Genomic DNA, 23807 nt, shown 5'->3' on the forward strand with positions numbered 1-23807 from the left:
ATCTGAAAGATATCCAGAACAGCAAGGCCATGTTAATCATATTGAAACATCCCAATGTTGTTTGGATTCAAGTTTTATTAAACCTTTAGGACGAGACCACAAAAAAAGGGTCAGCATATTTCATGGGAATATGGGGGGGGGGGGGGGGGGGAATCTGAAGAACAGCAGAGGAGATGCAAAGCAGGTGAGTGTTGTTGCCTATGGACATCTTGTTTGTTTTTGATGCTGTTGAAGCATAACACCATAAGTAAGGGAAGATTAGGTTCATGGCAAAATACTTCTGCCAAACAATCACTTCTTGGTAAAATTATGCTGGTGTAATTAGTATACCTTCAATATTATAATAAAACAGGAGGCTCATGGGCTATAACGCTCACATGAATCGCCGAGGGTCCAGAAGATGTTTACAAGACTTCTATCCCTCTTTATTCCCCCCTCCTCCCAATATTTACTATATTGTGGTCCCACACTAGCCGAAAGGGGTTATATATAAATCCACGCTTGATGGGGATGCTTCATTATCAATATGGTTTACATGGCCTAGAAAAGAATCGAGTTTTTTTTTACACTCAAGTACGGTACTTTTACTTTTACCCCCATGCAGTTTTACTCCAAACCATATTCATATAAATTTGAAGGAAAAAAATTGAGTATGCACTACAAGGGTATGCTTGCATATTTATCTTGAGAAGCTTTATTTTCCAATGTAAGCAAAAAATCCGTTGTCATTCCTGCCTGCCCTTGTACAAATGTGTACACACATGCATTTCACTTATATAGGGATGACAACGAATATTCGAACATTCGAATATTCATACGATGAGTTAATATTCGAATGTGAATTTATGATTCGAATATTCGGTGTTTTTCATATTTCACAAAAAAGAGATAATAAATTGACTGCCGTCACGAGAAAAGGGCCCTTAAGGTCAAAATTTCACAAATTGACTTTTTGGTAAATTTTGATAGCCCGACTCTTTCTGAGTTCAAATATACATAACTTTTAAAAATATCTCATTTTTTCACTATTTTATGATCATTTTAGTAAGGCGCTTCAAATCAACATTGACATTATTCATTGAATACTTAATGACGTCACGTCGTTATTCAAATAACCTTAAAAATACATATAAACTTTAGACAGTATATGATTTCTTCTTCCAAGCAACTACATGTGGATTGTCAATATTAAACAGTTGTTTTAAGTTTGTTATTACATGTGTAGAATTCTAGAAGCATATTCAGTAATTTCGAAAGGGGGGGGGGGGTGCATGTCTAGACAGGATCTAGAAATGGATAATATTCATTCGAAAATATAATACATGTACATGTACTGTACTGTGCAATTATTTCACTTTATGCACGTGTTTTTATATTTGATATTCTAGCGCAATTAAAAGAATGTATTAAGCACTTGTACATAAAAAAAAAAAAAATAAAAAAAAATAAAAAAAAAAAAATCTACATACCGGTAGGTATCGCGGAGAAAGGGGATATCCAACCCAAATAAAACCTCATGTATTCTCTGTATCATCGACGAAATTTAATTTGAACAAATATTCACACACACGTTATGTTGTGTAAAGTTGTTTCAAATAAGTTTAATCCGTAGTGCATAGAAAATCATATATTGAAAAAAAAAGTTCTATTTCCAAGATCATTTTCTTTGTGAAAAAAAAATTAAGCATGTTTACAATGCGTAATAATACAAATTTCATTTCTGGGCCTGCCTTAGTTATGGAGTAGAAAAAAGGTAAAAGAGGCACATAATCAAGTCTTAGGATTAGCATTGCCTTATAAAAGTTTATCCCGTATATGAAAATTGATACTTTTTGTCTACTTATTTCTTTTTACGAGTAAATCACAATTTATTAAAAGCAATTATAAATGATTCTGTCGTTTAATTTTTTTCTTAAATCTTTATTCACCCCCATTTTGTTATCTTTAATTGTTAAAATATAGTTTCAAACATTTCCCCCTTCTCAACGCTACTAATAAACACTCGCAAACTCCAAATGGTACCTCGTTTCTTAAGAGTCGCTGATGTAATTTTAAAAAGAAAACATTAAGGAGATTGGTGTCTGTAATAAATGGTTCCTAATGTCGGAATAATTTAGTAAGGTGCGATCATATTGCAAAATATTAATTCTCACCTCGCGGACATGTATAGAACATCAACCCATGTTTGAGCTAACAAAAACCGAAAAGTTCGTGTTTGTATTTAAATCCTTCTTTCTTAGTCATTTATTAACAAAAAATTTACCTTACATATTCCACGGCCATCATAGTTGAAGAAGTAGTAAAAGAATTTATTATATCTCATTATACCTGTTCTATACCACCCCTTTCTGATTGGTTCCAACAGTTACGTGACTGAGTCTCATGATTCCCTTTCGTCGTTATGCTGTTCGTCATACATGTATTCAACCACTTCTAAAACATCGTGCATTTTTTTTCCGCAATGCATTTTCAACGGTTGTAAAACGAAAAAGTCCAAGAGCAGCAAAAGTGACAATAAAAGAATGGGTACATCTACCAAAGATTTAAGTTTCAAAGCGCATTAATTACTGATCATGTTTTGGTTCAGTAGTTTCATCGGAAATTGTCCGTTGCTTTTGACTGAAAGTATCCGTTTCAACGAAAAGGGTCCGTTATGCCTATAAACCGTGTCTACCAAACAGTGACGAAAATAGCGATCTTCTTTCCAATGAGGATGCTTAGAAAAAAAAGAAAAAAAGATAGGGAAGACAATCTACTTTTTAAAAATGAATGTTCATTTGAAAGTTGTGCCGAAATTTAAAGCTTTTGTTTATTTTTAAAACCTAGTTGTTTTTTTTTTTTTTTTTTTTTTTTTTTGGTATAACAAACAATTCATTGCATGATCATGAGGGAAATAAGAACATTATTTCGGCATTAATGCAATAAAATTCATATCCCCTTCGGGCGAAGACCTCTGGGAATATGATTTAATCCTCATATTTGCCAGAAGATCATGCAATTATAATGCATGTAAGGAAATTATAATTTGTAATATTTTGAGCGGGCAGTTTAAAAAGACCGAGACATAAATCAAGAAACAGTGCACTTTTCTGTGCATAATTAATATACTCTTTATTTCATTGGGGGACTCTGTAACTCTCCGGTTGTCCATTCCAATTTCCTCATGCAGAACAACGAGCTACAGATCTGCAGCTACGAAGACAGGCGCTCTTATTTTTCATCTTTCCCTTAATGCAGATTTCTTGATTGTCTTTATTGAGCTTGCGATTGATATTAATTTGGTTGATCATTTTGAAAAAAAAAATTATATCATTTTGAATGACACCCATGACCACCTGTTACTAGTACTTTTTTTCTATTAAAAGATGTCATATTGTCATTTCTCGGAAGTAAATGATTTCTTGAAAGCCTAATCATATGTTTCTTCTGTTTATACATATTTTCAAAATAAATGTCACTGTTGATGTACTTGTTATTTTCTTCAACATCGAGTTATGCTCGGGGGGAGGGGGGGGGGGCATGAACTGTATTGAATTCCTAAGCAAAATGCAAGTTTATTTCAAACTGACTTTCATCGGAACAAATTAAACAAAATAGAGACAAAAGAAAATGTTATCACAAATTATGTTTAATGCATCTTCATAAATATTTAAAAATTATTTTTTTCAAGCAAAAAAATCGTATTTTAAAATTCATTTGCACTTTTGTGCAATTGGTCTAATGCTTTCCGGGATCATGAAATTTCACCGTTCACTATTTTTCGATTTGAGTTTTTTTTCAAGTACCACAATGAATACGACAATACTGTAGAAAAGAAAATACAAAAGAGCTTTTAAAATATTTTTGTTTTAGTTTTTATACTATATACACATCTAATAGTTATATGTGCGATTTCGAAACCTACATTATTACCAGAGACATACGCACAACCTTTTATTTAACCATTTAGCAATAGAATCAAAGCAGAGGGGTGTACCCTTAATTTTTTTCCATTAGAATATTCTCTTCCTGTTAATTTTAAGTACGAAATTATTTATTCAAAGTTGCCCCCCCCCCCCCAATACACACCCTCAATTGTTGTAATAGGTTCAAATCGTTCATATTTCAGTATCTTTATCTTCACACGAAACAAGGTTCTCTTAAATTTTTTGATTCGAACTTTGAACGGATGTTCTTTTAATTTGGAGACTTTTTTGCTTGTCATTTATGACCCCCCCCCCCACCTTTTTTTTAAACGACGGCACACTAAATTGTCTTACTGTGCTTGTCGATATGACAAACTGTGGAATAAAATCAAAATATGTCACTACAGTTTTACAACTTTTTTTCTGAAATAAGAAAGCGCTTTTAAGCAACGCGTAAATATGTACTTTGAGTGCTCTCTCTCTCTCTGAAAAAAAAATTATACAAACTACCTTTAGTATTAAGAATAATAAATACATAAATGTATCAGTCAAATATAAGCATTTGCAAATTGCTCAGAAACAAATATATCTGTAGCTTTGCAACCTATACAGATATCGCTATTAATTGCTCAACCTGACAATGTGCTCAATGTAGCATTGGGATTACGTAATATAAAATATTTACACGGAAACATGATGATGAATTAAAAAAAATGTTCTAAATAGTAAAAAAATTGTTATTTGTTAAAATTGTCTGCATCAAAATTCTTTTAATTTGATATTATGTTACACCTTAAAATCCAATTTTAATTCTTTCTCTCTACACGTGTACACAAAACGCAGTCGACAAAAAAATCACTTCCATGTTTACAATACCGCGACTTTGACGTCGTTTTCTGAGCATTGTGACGTCAAAAGATAAGGGCCCTTTTCTCATGACGGCAGTCAATTTTAATTAGAACAGTGCTGAAATTATCCCCGTTATATTTACTAGCGCTACTACTTTCTTATCTTATAGATCTTCTCAATTATATCATTTTGAGTAAGGTATAAAAGAAATAAACAAGAATTATCAATGTATAATACAAAAAAAACTTTCAGTAGTCTAATATGATCGGATCGCAATATATTCTTAAATTTTAAAATAATTATCGGAAAAATAATTACCTAGGAAAATTGTCTATGGAAGTGTTTGTTTATATTTTCAAAACACTATATCAAAGATTATATCTCTTATTAAGCAGACAACTGTAATTAATTACACTGTACGTGTATTTAAATCTGAAGAGTAAACGACAATCTTGCCCCTGGGTAGACAACTGGTTCGTCAGTTTGAGCTTGTATATATTGCGTTTGTTAAATATTATTTATATTTCGGTTGTATACACTTGGTTTGAACATATTTTATTGTAATTTATAAATACAATGGGATTTGGCACAAGTTCTGAAAACTTATTACGCCCTCTCCCTACATGTAAATTACACATTTAAATCGTCACAGTTAAACATGAAGTTTTAAAGTATACAATATTTGCAAAAGTTTACAAATCGATGCATTTTGCCGATATATAGATACACTTAATTTTGTACAAATGCATATACTGATACATTAATTAATGCTAACAGGAAATCTACCAGAATGTTTAATAAATGTTTGAACAAAAGAAAAGAGACGTTCATTTTCTGCAGCATTCAATAAATCTACCCCCCCCCCCCTCCATAATAAGACCTGTGTATCTAGAATGTGGATCTTGTCAAATTGTAAAAAATTATTTAAAAATTCTTTTCTGCTTTCTCATACTTTGGACATACAAAAAAATAATGATATGTATCCTCAACTTTACCACACGAGCATAAAGGACTTGATATTAAATTGCATCTATAAAGGTCGCTATTCAATACGCAATTATGCCGTAGTCTGGTTTGAAGAACATTTAGTCGTCTGTTACCGTAATCAAAGTATGATGGTGGAGCAGATTTTGTAGTACTAATTTTAGATTTGAATTTTGACATTGACTGTAAATTTCGAATTTCGAGTGGAATTGAGTTCCATTCATTAACTCCTGTCGGAATAAATGTAGACTTATAAGTTTGTAATCGACATTTTGGAATATCATAATTTTGAGAATTTGTATACACTTACGTCAATTATTTATTTTAAACACTGACAAAAAGCAAATGTAAAATTCCTTAATATTATACACTTACAAAAGTCTACATCCAATTTTATTTCCAAATACCGACGCAAAACCTGCCATGAGAGTATGATGATGTACTTTTGAAAATAAACCAGATTTCATTTATTTTATCGAATATTCGAAATATTTTCATTGAATATTCGAATATGAATTATTGACAAAATTGACATCCCTACTTATAATACGTACTACCTATAGGCCTGTGTATTGAGCAAATAATTTCGATACGATACAATTTATTTTATGCGATATATTGGATTCTTTAACAAATCTATATCAAAGAAGTCTTGTAAATCATTTAATGCATGAATTTTATAATAATGAATTGTTTTGCAACACATTTTAAAATTCTTGTCTCACTGCCATTACAATTTACACTTCAAATCCAAACTTTTAACGACTGTCAACATGTTAAATAAAGTTGTCTATGTATTTTATAATAATTATCTAAGATGTGCTACCTCCTTAATGATTATATCATTATTGATCAATTTCAATTCAAAACATTTAAATGTAATCTTTGGTGATTGAAATTCCCAACTTTTTCACAGAATTATATGAAAAACTGCATGCCTGCCCACTACGTATTGGAAGTTATTTTTTCGATACGATACATTCTTGAATATCGATACGTATCAAAAAAAAAAAAAAAAAAAGGTCATCGGACGTTTTAATTGAGGGGCACAAGGATATAGTAGCTTTTTTCTATAATAATCTATATATCGGCAAAATTATTGGGGGGGGGGGGCGTGCCCCCGGTTCCTACGGCCATGCGTATCAATATATTGACACAGCCCTACTACCCACATTAAAATTATCAACGTTAACTTGCTGACTCGACTTTATGTATAGAATGGGAAAAAATATGTGCCCTAAAAAGATATTCTAGCATTCTAATGATACACCGAGTTCCTGTGCAGAAAACACAAATACATGTATTTTCCTCATACCGTGTTTAATTTTGATTTTCTTAAATATGCCATTAAATATGGTTAGGTGCTTCATTTGGTACAAAATGTTACATTTTCCAAACAGTTTTATATTGATTTGCTATCTCTGGATCACCTTTTTGGTCCGCAAAATTGAAACATGATTTGTGTGCATTTTAACTCAACAAATAGAGCAAGCATTTATAAAAGAGAGAGAAGACCTAGAGACCATGGAATATGAACTTTCCCCCACAAAAATCACATTGCAGACTTAATTATGATGCTCCATTAGTAGTTTATTAGTGTTATGCGGAGATAGTGCAGTGATAAAGTGTTTACCCGTCTCTGACGGTTCTCAACAGATATTTTTTTGTTCGATCTTCTCAGAGAGCACTTTTTTTTCAATTATTCTGTTTGATCTGTTTGATTTTATTTATTGATTTAATAAATAGATTTAAGATTAAGTTAAATTTTGATTATGTATGTTGCAATACAATACAAGAAATTCATTACATTTGCATTTATCTACGCAGTATCAATAATATCCTATATAGGTGTTTAATTGTGTATAATCATTATACATTTATTTACTGGGTTCGAGGGCAACATGCATTTTGTCGGACCCAAGAACCAAACTGTTTGCCTCAGAGGCCGTTAGGCCGAAGGCAAACAGTTTGGTTCGAGGGGTCGACAAAACGCATTTTGCCCGAGAACACAGTCAATAAATGTTTTGTTATACCTTTTTTTAAATTTATTTTATTACTTTTTTTGACATACATGTATGTCGAACACCAACGAATGCAAATGAGATTTAGCTAACCCTCCCCATTATGTGACGTAAACGGCCCAACATCTCATCAACAGGTCCAACATCTCACTCCGCGGTCAAATATCGATTTTTTTTTATGCCCGCTCAGTAAAACATTGGAAATGTTAGACTTTTTTTGGTATTGATTTATATAGGAAGAAATGTTTAAAGTTAAAACAAAATAGTTTGTTATACCTTTAAAAATTGTTTCCTTTATATAATTCTATACTTTAAAAAGTCTTACATTTCCAATGTTTTACTGAGCGGGCATAAAAAAATCGATGTTTGACCACAGAGCGAGATATTGGACCTGTCGATGAGATGTTGGACCGCTTACGTCACACTGTGGGCGGGGTCAGCTGTATTTTATTTGCATTCGTTGGAGTTCGACAGAACTTTACAGAATTGACCAAGTTTAAACAGCAGTGCGGGTAAGCAAAATTTACATCATGTTATGTCATAAAAAAAGTAAAAGGTTTAACAAAACATTTATTGACTGTATTTTCGGGCAAAATGCGTTTTGTCGACCCCTCGAACCAAACGGCCTCAGGCAATCAGTTTGGCTCTTAGGTCCGACAAAACGCATGTTGCCCTCGAACCCAGTCAATAAATGTATAATGTCTTATAACTGATAAGATGAGTATAGATTAAATATTACAATTCTTTGTCAGTGTTTATTGTAGTGACTTTTGTAAAGTTAGTCCTGTTATGATTGTTGTGGTTGTGCTTGATTGGACATTTAATCTACGAATGAATCGTACTCACAAATCACATAGCTAAATACGCTCACATCATTTTTGAGTTTGACTCAGAAGTTGTTTGCATATATGATCAGTAAGGGTCCTATACTTCTTTTGAGGGGAAGATTTAAAGGATTTTATTTTTAAATATTCCCATGTAAAAGTTTGAAGCCTTATTGACCCCCCCCCCCCCCCTTTTATTGTCACGAGCCATCATTATATAAAAGTCGAATCTGCACTTCTTGAGAATGTTTGCTCAATATGATAAATAACGGCTTAGTTATTCTTCAGAAAAAGATTTTTTTCAACATTTTGCACTATATATATATTCCTGTAAGACTTTGATCCTCCATTGTGACCCATCCTGTCCCTTGAGGTTGCGCAAGGATTGAACAAATTGAAATCTGCACTACCTGAAGATGCTTGCATATTAATATGACTAGCCATGGCACTGCCGTTCTTGAGAAGATTTTAAAAGATTTTTCCTTTATATTTCCATGTAAAACTTGGATCCTGCATTAATTGTGGTCCACTCTGCCCCCGCAGGGTTGGGCATGATAAGTTGAACAAATTTGAGTCTACACAATGTCAGGAAGCTTTCACGTAAGTTTCATCTTTTTGGCCCAGTGGTTCATATAAAAGATTTTTTTTAAAGACACCATCTTATTTTGATTTTTTTTTTTTAAATTAAGTCTCCTCGAGTGAGGGCATGACCAATTTTTAAACAAACTTAAGTCCTCTTCACCCAAGTATGCTTTGTGGTAAGTTTCACTTTGATTGAAATTGACCCAAATGTTCTGGAGAAGTCGAAAATATAAAAACTCAAAAGACGGAGAGAAATGCAAAGGGACAGTCAATAGACGACATGTGAACGGTGATCAAAAGAGCTCACACGAACCTTCGATCAGGTGAGCTAAAAAGTACCCGATCGCAGTGTATACAAGGTAAAACCCTGCAGACATAAGCTAAACACATTTTCCAGTAAATATGCAAATATTTGGTGTGTTCCGATGATCCTTAAAAAATCTCATTGCTTTCCTTACAGGCCTGTAGTACCAGTGGGGTGGTAAAGGATAAATTTAGTATAGAAATTTTTAATCAAAGGCCACTTGGCCTCCCACTTTGAGATTCAGTTAGATGAAACCCAATCCAAACTTTCCATGTTACTTGTATTTATTTTCCTTGCCCCCCCCCCCCCCCCCCCCCCCAATATAGGTTTATACAACAGAGTCAGTTTTCACTGGTGTAGTTAAAGTGTAACCCCCCACCCCCCATACCTCGAGCTCAGTTATTCCCAGAGGGGAAAGTCTGGATCCGCCCCTGAATTATTTAACAATGCCAGGAGGTATAGTCACTCTCGGGTTGCAAAGTGAGCTCAACCAACGATTTTCAGGAGCTCCTAACAAGAATAAGTATAGTTTAACAATTGGATATACTATATACAGGAAATATTTCCTACCAATATAAAAAATTCGCGTAAGCAATCTGAATTAGAGGAAAATCAGACTTAATTATAACAATTTTGAAATTCATTGTAACCCCCCCCCCCTAATTTACAATAGTAAAAACTTTGATTTTAAATAATTTGATTGTAAACTATAGTTGATTTTTTTTAAACTGATTTTTTTAGGGGCTGTATGTGAACTACTATGATAAATTTTTTCAGTGTTTTTCCGTTCCATTTCCTTTTTCTCCCATGTATTTAAGCAACAATCTATTATTGTTTCGTTTAACATTTTTTAAATAAGTTTAAAAAATTGTCCATATCGATTTTTCTCAGTTTTAATTGGCATCTCAAGATTTTTAATTGGCTTTAGTTTACACGTGCCTAATGTAGTCAAATTCTGAATTTAAAAGATGCTCTCAAATTTTCACGAATTTCACACAGTCTGATGCATCGAAAATAAATTATAAAAAAAATTCAAATAAAACTGGTGGTGGGGTGGGGACGGGGGTCCTATTCTTGTAACAGTAGAGAAATAAATATAACAGCCTCTGGTTTTTGTTTTGTCTGTCTTTCTGTTTGTTTGTTTTTGTTGTTGTTTTTTTATTGCTTTAGCCAGAATTATTACTTTAAACCTTATCATGGTTTATCTGCCTTAAAAACCCTCTAGCTTTATCTGTATTTTGAGGTCTGCACTTTAAATATCGGAAGAAGTATTTCTAGCAGACAGTTTGATTTTTTTTTCTATCGGGTTCGAAATTCGACCTTTTTTCTCATTACTCACTAGAGGGGGATAGATGCATTGATCAATAGACTTGTGTCACACCCTGGTGGCCATTTTGGAAAACCGGTCGAACTGAAAGTGAACCGTACGCAGAATTTAAATTCAGTTAGAGGTAAGTTTTGAATGAAACAATCATTTAAAAATGTTGCATTCTACAGCAGATAAATTTAGTCCACACAAGTAATCTGCGACAGTATTTCTACACGGTATTTCATATCTTTTGGTCCATTTGGGCGGGTTCTTGACACTTGTGTTGACCGTAGTGCATAGTGAGCACGAAGCACATGGACTTGTTTAAGCGATGTTCTCTGTTTTTTGTCATCTTTGCATAATGTAACAATTCAATCACAGAGGCATAAGACAATTTGTTTTATTGACATGATTGATTCTACTTTTTATTTAAATTTTATTTACTTTTATTGTTCAAAACGTGTTGAAAAGGGTATAGATCTTATTATAATTTGAAATATGTCATGTTAATTTTTATGATTATATTATGATTATGAATTAGGATCTGTTGTAGCTTTTATGCAAATGGATCACCTTTAAAATAACGTGGTGTTTAGTGTTTACATATAATGGAAAAAAGTGACTGATGATCTTTATAAATGACCTGTCAAACAGGTGATCATCTTGTTCTTTTGTGCGTTTTCTGTTTAAGTATGTCTACGTTGTAATTGATAACTGCGTATATTTTATATTTATGCTCAGACCCACACATAAGTTTTATATATACTTTACCAATAAATTTAGAAATGTTTTGTAATTCTTCACATGTATGGCAACCAGTTTATTTAGAGGTATAAATTGTCCAAAAATTGCACTTCAGAGCAGCAATTATATTATTTAAAATGTATGTGTGGTAAATTGTGAAATTTACTTATTCACTATTTTCATTTAACCACAAGAATCATAAGGTTTATGTTTTGACATGTAATAAGTTATGTAGGGATGGTATTGTGTAGTTTAACAGTAAGATTATTAAAGGTCCATGGTTTTAGATAAGGATGAGTTGAGTGTTTACATGTACTACTGCATCTACTGTCAGCAAAATAAGTGCAAAATTTATTACATCATAAAGAGTTGGTGAATATATGTCTGTAAACCTCATCATTACACCCCCCCACAACCCCCCCCCCCCCCAAAAAAAAAAATCATTGACAGTAATTTGAATTCTGCATATTTTAAATGCTTGAATGTCAATACAATAATAATGCCCATGGAACTTACTTTGCAAAGAAAAGATTTAAATTTATGTCAAACACAAGGATTATAATGTTTGAAATCATGTAGAAACTGAAAGGCAGTGGGGGATGATGGGTGGTATTGTTTCATTATTTATTAATTATTAAGGAAAATTTATGTATTATATATATATATATATATTTATTTACGTATAATATATTTATGTCTGAATCGAAGAAATAAACTCTCATTTTTCTGCTCTTATCAGTCTGAGCTATCCATTAATTGTTTGCCAAAGAGGGCACCTCAGTGAATGCAAAAATGAAGTCATGATTGTAAATGGTAAGGGGCACAACTATGTCATCATGAATCACCATTAAAATATTTGACAAGCTGACTTTACAAGCTTGTTACATTTTAACTATGTCCCCCATAGGCCATTTGATGTAAACCACATGCTTTAACCTTGATTTTTGGAATGTTTTTGCAGGTGCATCCACCAGTGGAGAAAGAGAGTTTCTGAACATTTTCTTGGTTGCACTCTGATCAACAGTTAACCAAGCAAGATGCCAAAGCCAGTGAGTCTTTGATTCAATCACTACAAAATTTCATATAGATTCTGATAGACTGTGTACACAGCCTAGGGACAAGTGACCTGTTGTCAATCGAGATGTGAGGGTGTACTTTCTCTATGCCCCTCTGATTAACTTGATAACATTGAATTTTTATCATATCACTGAATCAGCCGGTTATAGGGAGTAGTTATGTTGTGCTGGGTTGTCTAATTAATACGTACATAGACTAATCTGCATGATCAGATCAACTATTACTTGACTTAAGTCTGGTCAAGAGCACAGCCAACTTTTTAACTAGCACCACCATCTGTGATAAGATGGGTGATAGTAATATTAGATCAAGGTATAATGAGTTTTTTCTTGATTGAAATAACTGAGTAGTTATGCAGTAAACTTTGTTTATCACCATATAGTAAACAGGTGCCCCTGACATTTGACACATTTTCAGAACAGGCGCAGACCTTCTGGTGAATGTTCCTGACACTGGTTCTATGTATTCAAATGTTGTGCTCAGATTTTGCTTTCGCTTATGTCAGTAATCATGTGACAATACAAGGAAATAATCAACCCAGCCCTAGTTTAACACAAAATACTATTAGAAGTGCTGGATTCCATTGCCCTGAACAGATTGCTTGCAGTTTGGGAAATACTAGCAGTTTGTTAACATAGGAATACAAATACTTCAAGTTGATAGATACAAGGAGTTGAGAGATGTCAAAGCTGAGACAGGTATTTGAATATTTCTTTATGCTGTGGAATTTAGATATAAAGTGATATTTCATTGTATTGCTTTTTGTTGTGTAATTAGTTCCTGGTGGGAAAGACTCTGTCTGTTGTAATGCATTGTTATTACTTCTATTATGTGTAAGGGAATGGGAAACAAGTTCAAATACATAAGTAATTCTCTCATTTTCAAACTTGTCATGTTGTAGATCTTTATATTGAGGCACTATTGAAAGTGTTATTTTTTGTCATTGAATTTAATTTATCATCCCAATAAATAGATCCATTTTGAACAAGAATATTCTGGTCTGTCATTACCTAGTAACGTCACATTGCTATAGATCATTGGGACTTTACAGATAAGTACAAACAAGGAGGTCATCTGCATTCCTCAGAAAGCCCCCTGTTAACTGTTTAGACTGCACGATTCAGGGAACAATGTCATTACTGTGCCTTATTTAGTGTATGCAGGCTTGGCTTTTTATGCATCAGTTTGTGTTTTACTTCCTGATGTACCATGTTTATCATGTACACAGAAAGGATTCAATAGATATATTGTACTTTGTACAGATTAATAAGGATGAAGTGATTTGTAATATGGTGTACAGAATTCATAGTGTTTGACTGCTTTAGAGAATCAAAGTGTCTGACAAGCGGAAAAAAAGAAAATATTTATTTCAAATATGTATATCTGTAGCGGTCACACTGTATTATGGTGAAAGTTGACAGAGCTCTCCTTCTGAATTGTTCAACAGATAAATCTAGTTTCCAAGCATGTCAAGCCATAAAGTAGAATACATATCTAATTTAGAAGCAATTTAACAATTTATGTGCCCTGACATGGCTATTCTGAATGATCCACCGCAGAGTCGGTTACAGTTGATTGCTTGATAAGGGTATCGAGTACAAATGAACAGTTGGTGGACAGCTAAGGGCTATACTATTATATGATATAGGGGTGAAACGATACACCTCCTTCACGGTTCGATACGTATTGTATAATTTTGTCTCGGTTCGGTTATTTTCGATACGATACATTTTGATAGAAGGAAACAAATTCTACGTTGTTTCATGCTTTCTTTTTCTAAATCTAGTCACATATTTTACGAATTTTATTTGCAAATTGACTAGAAGAAATTGATTAAAATTATTTTACTGTCAAAAATTATTTTACAAGCTATCAGTCATCAAAAAATTACGTTTTCTATACTTATTTATACTGAGTAACGTGTTATACCTTATGCCAAACCCGACTGAATAACGATCCCGACCGAAAAATGAACCGAACCGAAAATTTGAGATTTTGCACCGTGTATCAAACCGAGAAAAAATACCGCGGTGCATCGATACCGCGGTGAACCGTTTCACTCCTAATATGATACAAACCAATATTGATACTACTGATACTACTGACCAATATTAATGCACATTATCAGGGAACATTTAGTAGCAGATCTAATTAATGAGAGTCAACCAAAGTCACTGGCTAGAAATGTCACAGATGCTCTTATTTCCAATAGCATTAAAGGTTTGAAGAAAAAAATATGTGAAGTATGTGTAAGTTGTAAATTGTAATCTGTATTCCAATGACGACACTGTCATGCATTAGTACACTAGGACTTGAGGGCACTTTCTCATTCATGAATATTGCAAAGAACTTGGTGACATGATTTATTGCGGAGTCGTTATGCATGCTGTTAAAGAAGAAGGTTTTCAATCATGGGGGTAAATAGAGATGTTAAGAGGGGGGGAGTAACCTTATATCCACAGAAACAGTCCGTCAGGGATCTCGTTAAGACACCTGACCAGGTACCTGTTACCTGATCACTTCGCAGGTAAAGGTGTGCATTTTGGATACACAAAAAAAATATTGTCTGGACAAGCACTAGCTGATAAGTGGCTCTTAAAGGTCACAGAACTGAGTCTGGTGTAGAAATGAAATTCAGTGCAGTGGTCCATGTGTATTGCTTTACTGGTTTACTTCAGAAGTCTTCATGCTTCATATGTCTTGTCCATAAACAGCTTTTTAAAGTATTTTATGTAGATAATGATTTTTAAGAAGGACACAGTGACTGATTTTGAATGAGATATTGACATTAGTTTTTTTTTTATGTGGAAGGTAGTCGACACTTTTGAGTAGGTTATTATTAATGGATATTTAAATTTATTCCCAGGCCCTGCAGTTGTGTGTCAAATGTACAGTGCCTATGCTTTTCCTATTTTAACATCACCGGCCCCTGTTTCAAAAAAGTGGTGTGAGAGCCCCTTCTCTTAATATTGATAATTTATCTACATGATCTAATTTACTGTATCTCAATATCGAGGCAAGACGGATGTACTGTTTGTGTACTTTTAAACTTTTACCTGAAAAGCATGTCAGTTTCATCATGTGTAGTACATATTGTCCATTTATTTAAAGTGATATTTTAAGGTTATAAAAGTGAAAGAGAAGGAAGGTAAATGAAAACAAAAATAGTAATTTCTATGTATCAAAGCAATTTGGAAATGAAATGTCATTTGACATGACTTAAAACATTCCAATCATATACCACTCCCATTTCATTGATAAATATTACAAGATTTGAACAACCCCAATCCTTATGGAAAGCCATACAGAGCAACTTTTGCCCTGTGTATATCGATTAAACGTTAAAAGGGGGTTAGTAAAAGGTTAAATAAACAATAGGTGTTAAACTTGTCTCTTTTTCACTAGTTTGAAAAACCCATGGTAGATTTAACACACAAGTTGCCCTGTTTAATAAGTTTTAAAGAAAAACAAAAATAGAGCCTTAGAGGACACTACAGTATATATGGTTATTTGTAGTGTATGTCCCAGTTGCGGAAATTCATATTGTCACAATTAAAGTTTTAGTGATCCGACATCATAACATTTAAATTGTATTCACACCATCATACAATTATTACAACTTTTTAATATCTCAAAGTGTACAAAGTAAATTAGACTTTTAGACAAAATGTATGTCAATAATATTTTGATTGTATTCAGTACACATGACCAATAGACAGACTGTAGACAAAAGTAATGCCTGCGACTCTTTATGGAAGATTGATGTTCACTGCGACAGGTTTATTATCTTTTTGTACCCAATCCAAGCATTTCTTACCAGTCTTATTTACAAGACAATTATCGAGGTAAATAAAAAGTAATAAGTTAGAATGTCTGTTAAGCAAGGGCAGTGGCCTGCCAAGGGCCCAGGGTGTTGTAATTAATACAGTCATAGCAAGGTGGGTACAGGTGCCACACCCCTTAAGAGGTAAAAATCTGAGCAAGTTAGTCTTACTGTAGAGAAGTAGGAATGTTTCTTCCTACGGGCTCACTTATCAGAGATAAAATGTTTCAAAGCAAACAGGGACATATTCATTCATCCTGGGAAACCATGAAAGCCTGTTCAGGCATGTTGTCAAGACAAGAGGCCCCACCCTGATCAATAAAGAAAGTCCAGCATTCACTTTCTATAGAGAAGGAAATGTCACTGTATGAAGGGGAGAGATGAATTGTGTTGCAGTATTATGGTTACAAAAGTCTGCAGTAATCTGTGGCAATTAAAGTCATGTTTGTTGTTGTGCAAGTGAAGAGTAATCTTAGGCAGATCTGATAAAAAGGAAAAAAAAAGTGCTTGCTCTTAAGGCCACAATAAACAGATAAATTGTAAATACCATTATATGTGTTGTAAAAAGGAGCTTGAAGTGTGTTTCCAGAAAGGTTGACTTCATGAGGAGTTGTAATAAAAAGCAGTTATAGACTGAATATATATTTAAGTCAAGAACAGGGTTTAAACATGAATGTTATGGTTCAGATGGGGTTTTCACCCTCAGTTAGAATAAAGAAAACGCCCACAAAAAAAAAGAAGCTGTAATCCTTGCCAAGTTTTCTGGATTTCCAGAGGGCTACATGTAGCGATCATTACAGTCTGCCTTTACTCTTAAGATATCAAGGGTTTTTACCTCATATTAGCAAAGAAATGAGACATGTTTTTCTGACTTATGAAATTAAAAACTCGTCAGTATGAAGTGTAATGATGTGCAGTGCACAGGACATTCTCAGAATAACTTAGTGGAACAGCTTTTGATAAAGTTTCTTATTTTAAAACGAAAATTTGTTTGCATATGATTGCAAATTTTTAAACAGGAATTCAGTTTGATTTAATGAAAGTAGATTGTTTAACGATCCTTTGGAATGAGTCACTCATTAAAAAGCAAGATAATTGTCTTGCTTGGTTGATTTTTATTTTATATACATATATATATATATGAATGATGATAGAGTACAGACAAGCATATGATAACTTCACTGTTATCTCGACCAAAAAAGCAGTAATGGATAACGTTTAAAATCACAGACTGTGTAGGAGTCCAGTCATCAAGGTGTAACCACTTTCAGCCACTATTTTCTGTAGGATCTGCTCTAAGTCCCACACAGAAGTGTTTCGTGGAAGAACACATATTTGTGGTTTCTTACTCTCTGTAACAGCCCATTCAGGTGCCAGCAGATTTAGTTACACAGCAGTGAAAATTCTGTAGGAATACTGTTTTCCAATTTCCGATACATTGTGTTTGTAAAATTTCATTGACTTCTCATTGGAATTCAAGGAAAGATTTTAATTAAATCAACTTACAAGTAAAATGAAGTCGGTAAGTTCACTGTAAATTTATCATTGCATGATTTATCTATGAAATTTAGTAAAATTTTAAGAAAACAAATGTTGATAATGATTATTGGTATGTTTGTGAATGATTATGAAATCCGTCATGGACAAGCCCTAAAGTCAATTGTAATTATTAAGATTCTTTAGCTATTGTAACACTTTAAATGTGTATAGAAGTGATCATGTTAATTCACAAGAGGATAATAGCACACATACCAGTAAACTGTTAAGGTGTGTTAATTTAACTTTTATCAGAGTTTTAAATTTTGTCAAAGATAATTCTTCATACGAACTAGTCATCAATGAGAGAACACTTCATTATTTGCTTAGAAAACTAAAATATCCCATGATTCAATTTCTAGGCGTGTCTCGTGCAAACATGTCTACTTTTGTTGATAAATAACGTTACTGTAATTTACTTCTTGGTGTTTTAATTAAGTTAATGAATATTATAATAAAAGTAAGAAGATTGCAAAAAAACCTTAATGCCAACTCACAATGCAGGATATTTTTCTTCTTTTTTTTGCCTGTTTAGCTGATGAGAAAATGATAGACTTGGCAGATTATACCTAGTTATGATGATGGATAAATTACACAATGCTTTCTGGGAGAAGTAACAGATTTTATTGGCAGACTAGGCCCTCTGTTTTTGACATTTTCTGTGTGATTGTTATGATGTCTGTATCAATGTTGATTTTATAGCCAGGTGAATGTTCTCATGAACGTCAAACCAGTAAAAAAAAAAAGACACAACAGATGGTGTGGGGGTATAGGTCTGGGTAGGTTAGGGTGACCAAGTATTTATCTGCATCAGTCATGTCAGTCTAGCAATTTCTGAAGGAGTAAGAGACAACCATGTAATGTTGGCTTTAAATCAGTTGCCTTGCTTCAGAAAAAATAGAACTCGTAGAAATTTGCTATTTGTATATATTTGTAATATAGGGATGGCTTCATCATCTTTTTTGCTACAGTACGTGTTAAAATTGGATTTTGCGTTAGAGCGGTCTTCAAGAAGCTTGGATCATCCCTACTTGATTATTTTTGTAAACTGACAAAGAATTTATTTGTAAATTGTTTCAAGCAATATAAACAAGAGAAAATATACTGCATTTACCTTATCTGACCTTTGCAGTCAACAGAGATGATTTAAGATGTCTGTTAAATCTGATAAATGTAAAAAGAGAAGGAGTGCAAGTTATTATTTTAACCTTTGTGAAAAAAAAATGTTTTTTTGACAAATGTTACCATGTCAGATATTGTTGAACAGATTTGGTGATCATAAAAGCAGATAAATCTGTTCTGTCAGTAATGCAACAAGCAAAAAAAGTATTTCCTTATTGATAAAAAAAGCTTTAGTACTATAAAAGGGTTGAGTCCTTAATAATTGAAAATATACCAAGATCAGCAGGCACTTGATGAATATGTAGTAAGGTTAAAATTAAAATCTTTGAAAAAGATCAAGAGTGTTAGTTGTATACAGTATTTTCATTGTGTCATAGACAAATTCAATTCAACATTTTGTATTTACCCTGACATTTTATTTTTCAGTACAATGTGCGGGTCACGACTATGGATGCAGAGCTGGAGTTTGCCATCCAGACCAGCACCACAGGCAAACAGCTCTTTGATCAGGTAATATCCCTGTCTAGTCTCAAAACCCCCATCTCTCCCCCTCCTCCCCCCAACATGAACCACGTCACAAGTCCTGCAATTACTTTCAGTCTCCATATGTGATACTGATTTGTATATATCCAGTATTTACTAAACCATTGCCGTTGTCATCTTAAAATTTTCTGATGGTGTATTTCTTTATGGTCTTTGGACTATGGAGATCATTGTTTTAGCACAACTGTTATAAGCTCTATTCCTCATTACCATGGGAACTAAATGATATAATTTTTCTTGCCCACATGTTTTCAGAGTCAGGCCTTAAAAGTGATGGCAAAGAGAAAAATGCTGCAATTCATACAGTTCAGCATTGCATAATTACATCCTGGTGATGTTTGACAGGAAGAAGAAAATAAATGGGATCTCTAGGGATTGCCAAACATTTTTTGTCAGGCAGCTAGAATATATAAATTAATGCAAATTACATTAACACAGAAAAATATATAGAGTCTAGAGGTTTTTTTTTTTTAATTTGACAGGGAAAAAGTTTCCTTTTTCACATGAATTGGAAGGGTTGTCAAGTAATTAATATTGTTTTTAGCATTATCTTGTTATGTAATACAGTGTTAACAACCATCTAAGAATTTCAGCCGAACATAAAATATATTCCAAGTCAATATGCGAGTAAGCATTTGAATGTGTAGAGAAAATTGTCCCTACCAGCCTGTATCAGCTGTTACCTGTTTACCTAGGGCCACTGAATACTAATTTAATGAGGGAATTGTATTGACTCGGAGATTTATCTATTTATACATATTGTACATTGTACTAGTGATGTTAGGGTTTCCATATAAACCTTGCACTCATCACAATTACTTTATTGCCATATTTTTGTTTTTGATAAAATAGGGTGGGGGTAGAGTATATTCTTTACCAACATAGAAGAAAGCCAATTTTGATCAGGATATGTATTTAAAAAAAAATGAAGGCTACAGGCTGAAATGATTGGAAGGCTAGAGCTTTCTTCGCCCAAATTACAGTACTTGAAACTTGCAAAATACCTTCTAAGCTCATTGTTATTGGCATCTGTGTACTATGTACTGATAATTAAGCTTTGATGTTGATATCTTATTTGAATCACGATTTGATACAGTTAATAATCTGATAACAAGTATTAGTTATGTACTATTATCTTTTATGTAATAAAATATTTCTGTTTTCTAGGTCGTGAAAACTATTGGTTTACGAGAAATTTGGTTCTTTGGTCTACAGTATGTTGATAGCAAAGGTTACACAACATGGCTCAAACTGAACAAAAAGGTAACTATGGTTGTTGGGGGCTTCAGGAAAGTGGAAATGCACTTTTAATTCAAAACAAGTGTTTAAACTCTTAAATCAAGTTCTTGGTAAAGTATCTAGGTTGTGTTTTGGTTGGTTACAGTGTGGAAACATACATAGATACATTTTTAATTTCCTGTTGCTCTATTTGTACCTGATGGTGTACAAGTTCTAGTTTTACAATTGAAACCTCAGAAATTTGCATACTTCTGATATCCCTAGTAAATTTACAGGATTGGTATTCAAAGCAGAATTAGATAGACTTGTCAGGGTGCTGTGTTATTACGGAGGATTTAGATACTCTCACTGAACAGGCCTAGTGTTACCTGTAATAAAGATGATTGGAGGTGTTACTTGACCCAGAATTCATCAGGTTTTCAATAGAAGTGACCAGTCAGTGGCGGAGAGTTCCAGCTCAGCTTCTAGATTTTATTAATGTCTTGTTTATGGTTGAACATTCTTGGTGAGAACTTGCCTGGGATATGTATATCAAATGTAAATTTACTGCTGACTTAGGTTTATTGTGGACATGCTTCAGTGCATTTTAAAAATGAAAGCAACATAAAATGAAGTTCAGAGAGACATAGCTGTCTATAAAAGTTGTCAAATGCAGGTATACCTTGTGACTTGACTGATTATAGGACTGGGTTGAAATGTAGGGCATACAAGCAGATCAAGAAGACATAATGAGACTTCAAAGATGTATGGGGAGGCAGGGTTATAAATTTCAGTGTATGTTTAGTACACTTGGTGAAATGAGAATAGTTGTTGCAAAATTTTTGTTTGCTTCTTTTCATGTAGACATTTAATAGAATGTCAGGTAAAACTAGTTTTTGTGAATGAAGAGATTTAAATATTCTCCTTTGTTACATCAATTTTTGTGTTAGTTCATCTTAAATGGGTTCTCTGAGCACTTTGAAAGGTCTTGAATGTAAGTGTAAGAAGGTTTTCTCAGGTACCAGTAGAAATGAAATTAAATGGAAATTTTGTGTATTTGAATTTGTGCAGAGTGCAAGAAATAAACTAAGAGAAGTTGTCATTTATTCAAGGCCACAAGCCTTGTAGACTGTAATTAGACCCATTTTATGTTAGACAGCTAATATAATGAAGTATGTAACCAAATGAAATGAATATGAGCTGTTGACTATAGCATGTCAGTCACTTACATCTCTAGATCAAGTTTGTAAGAATCTCTTTAAAATATCTTGTATACTTCCTTAAATACATCTGTTTTTGATGGAGCTACATCTCACACATCTCGTCAATTTTTATATTGCAGGTCCTTAGTCAAGATGTCAGAAAAGAGACACCCCTACAATTCAAATTCCGTGCCAAATTCTTCCCAGAGGATGTGTCAGAGGAACTTATACAGGAAATCACACAGGTACTTGAAAAATAGAAAAACAATGTTATAAAACAGACCACTGATGACTCAATCCAAGGCTACAGAAGGCAGATTTACTTGTTTCCTTAGTAAAGGAGATGTACAAGAAGATGGAAGTGTCAGACCTACCACATTATTTTTTGTGGATTGGGTCTGAAGCTTTGTCACAATATGCATTAGTTTATTTCTCCTTGACAACTTGTTTACAAGATTCCATTGTTGCACCAAGGGAGAAAAAGAATGTGCAGCATTATCAGTGATTAATGAACCCAGCAGTATTAATGCTTCTCACAGAAATGTCATTGTATTGAAGTGTTTCCTCTCTATTAACAATAGTGAACTCACCACTTTATATCAATTCATAGACATTTCTGCTTTACCGTATTGTGTCTGAGATGGGAGACAAAATTAATGTAGCAGGATTGAATTGCTGTCCAATCCACTCTTTAACCTACTATTTGCACAAAAGTGATAAAGAGTCAATTCTCTGGATTTGTATTGTGTGGCAGGAAATACTGAGTCACTAACAAAATAGTAAAAAAAAAAAGTATGTCAAGATGTCCTGCTTTTAGAGTACTTACAAGTATGTAAGTTACACAATATGACTTTCAGCATGTGTGACAGTAAATATAGTGCATGCTTTATGTCTTTTGGATGAGTTAGGAATTTGAACATTCTGTTACCTTTTAGTTAAAAAAAAAACAATAAACCAAAAAAAAAAAAAACAAACAAACAAACAAAACAAAACAAAACAAAAAAAAAAAAACCCACAAAAAACAAAAACCTGTATGAAATATATATCTACATATAAAAAGCTGTTAAAAAAGTGAAAAGTTTAATAGTGAGCAAAATTCATCTTAAAATAAAGAGGGCAAAATCAAACATTTTTTATACCCCCAGAGTTAGGTTAATGGGCAGTGCTAAATATGATTGTGATGCCCCATTTTTTGACACAGTGGATTAGGTTATGATATAGTGGTATGTTATTTGTATTGTACACAATGATATTCTTTTTCTTTAAGAAACAAGGGCCAGTTTTACAAAAGAACTTACGACTAAGACCAAAAACTTAAGTTGATTGTAAAATTTTGCAAAATTAATGATTCTGTTTCAGATAGCTAGCATAAAATTATCTTGTTAAATTCTTTTTAAAAGGATAAAAACCGTTTACAAATTAAAGTAAAATAGAAAGTCATAAGCTGAATTAAATTTTGGTCTTAGTCATAAGTTCTTTTGTAAAACATGCCCCAGCTGAACAACCTTACTGGAAAAAATTATGAAGTTTTCTATCTTCTTAGCATTGTCATGCTTTATTGTTCATTTGCTTTTTAACAGAGAATGTTCTTCCTACAAGTGAAAGAAGGCATCTTAAATGATGAGATCTACTGCCCACCAGAAACCTCCGTCTTATTAGCTTCCTATGCTTGCCAGGCCAAATATGGTGACTACGACCCAGAAAAACACAAACCTGGCTTCCTGTCCAATGATAGGCTCCTACCACAGAGGTAAAGGCTCTCTC

At 33.3% G+C, this 23807-nt stretch overlaps 2 protein-coding genes across 5 annotated transcripts in view; one reads left to right on the top strand and one right to left on the bottom strand.

Annotated features, from left to right (window-relative positions):
• LOC133185306 (radixin-like) overlaps positions 1-23807 on the top strand; it is a 206109-nt gene that overhangs the window by 175270 nt on the left and 7032 nt on the right. The window contains exons 1-6 of one of the 4 annotated variants that reach the window (XM_061320440.1): positions 10794-10920; positions 12484-12571; positions 19507-19590; positions 20791-20886; positions 22184-22288; positions 23624-23793. In XM_061320440.1, coding sequence (XP_061176424.1) covers positions 12560-12571; positions 19507-19590; positions 20791-20886; positions 22184-22288; positions 23624-23793 — 467 coding nt within the window. In that variant the 5' untranslated portion in view covers positions 10794-10920; positions 12484-12559. Of the gene's footprint in view, positions 1-10793; positions 10921-12481; positions 12572-13160; positions 13298-17846; positions 17945-19506; positions 19591-20790; positions 20887-22183; positions 22289-23623; positions 23794-23807 lie in introns of those variants that run through there. The other 3 variants (XM_061320441.1, XM_061320439.1, XM_061320442.1) reach the window with 3 other exon arrangements.
• Positions 1-23807, bottom strand: part of LOC133185310 (PIH1 domain-containing protein 1-like) — a 112752-nt gene that overhangs the window by 66322 nt on the left and 22623 nt on the right. The window lies entirely within an intron of this gene.

Source organism: Saccostrea echinata, unplaced genomic scaffold (assembly GCF_033153115.1).
Source record: "Saccostrea echinata isolate AGI-Se365-2 ecotype Australia unplaced genomic scaffold, CSIRO_AGI_Sech_v1 ptg000012l, whole genome shotgun sequence".
NCBI lineage: Eukaryota > Metazoa > Mollusca > Bivalvia > Ostreida > Ostreidae > Saccostrea > Saccostrea echinata.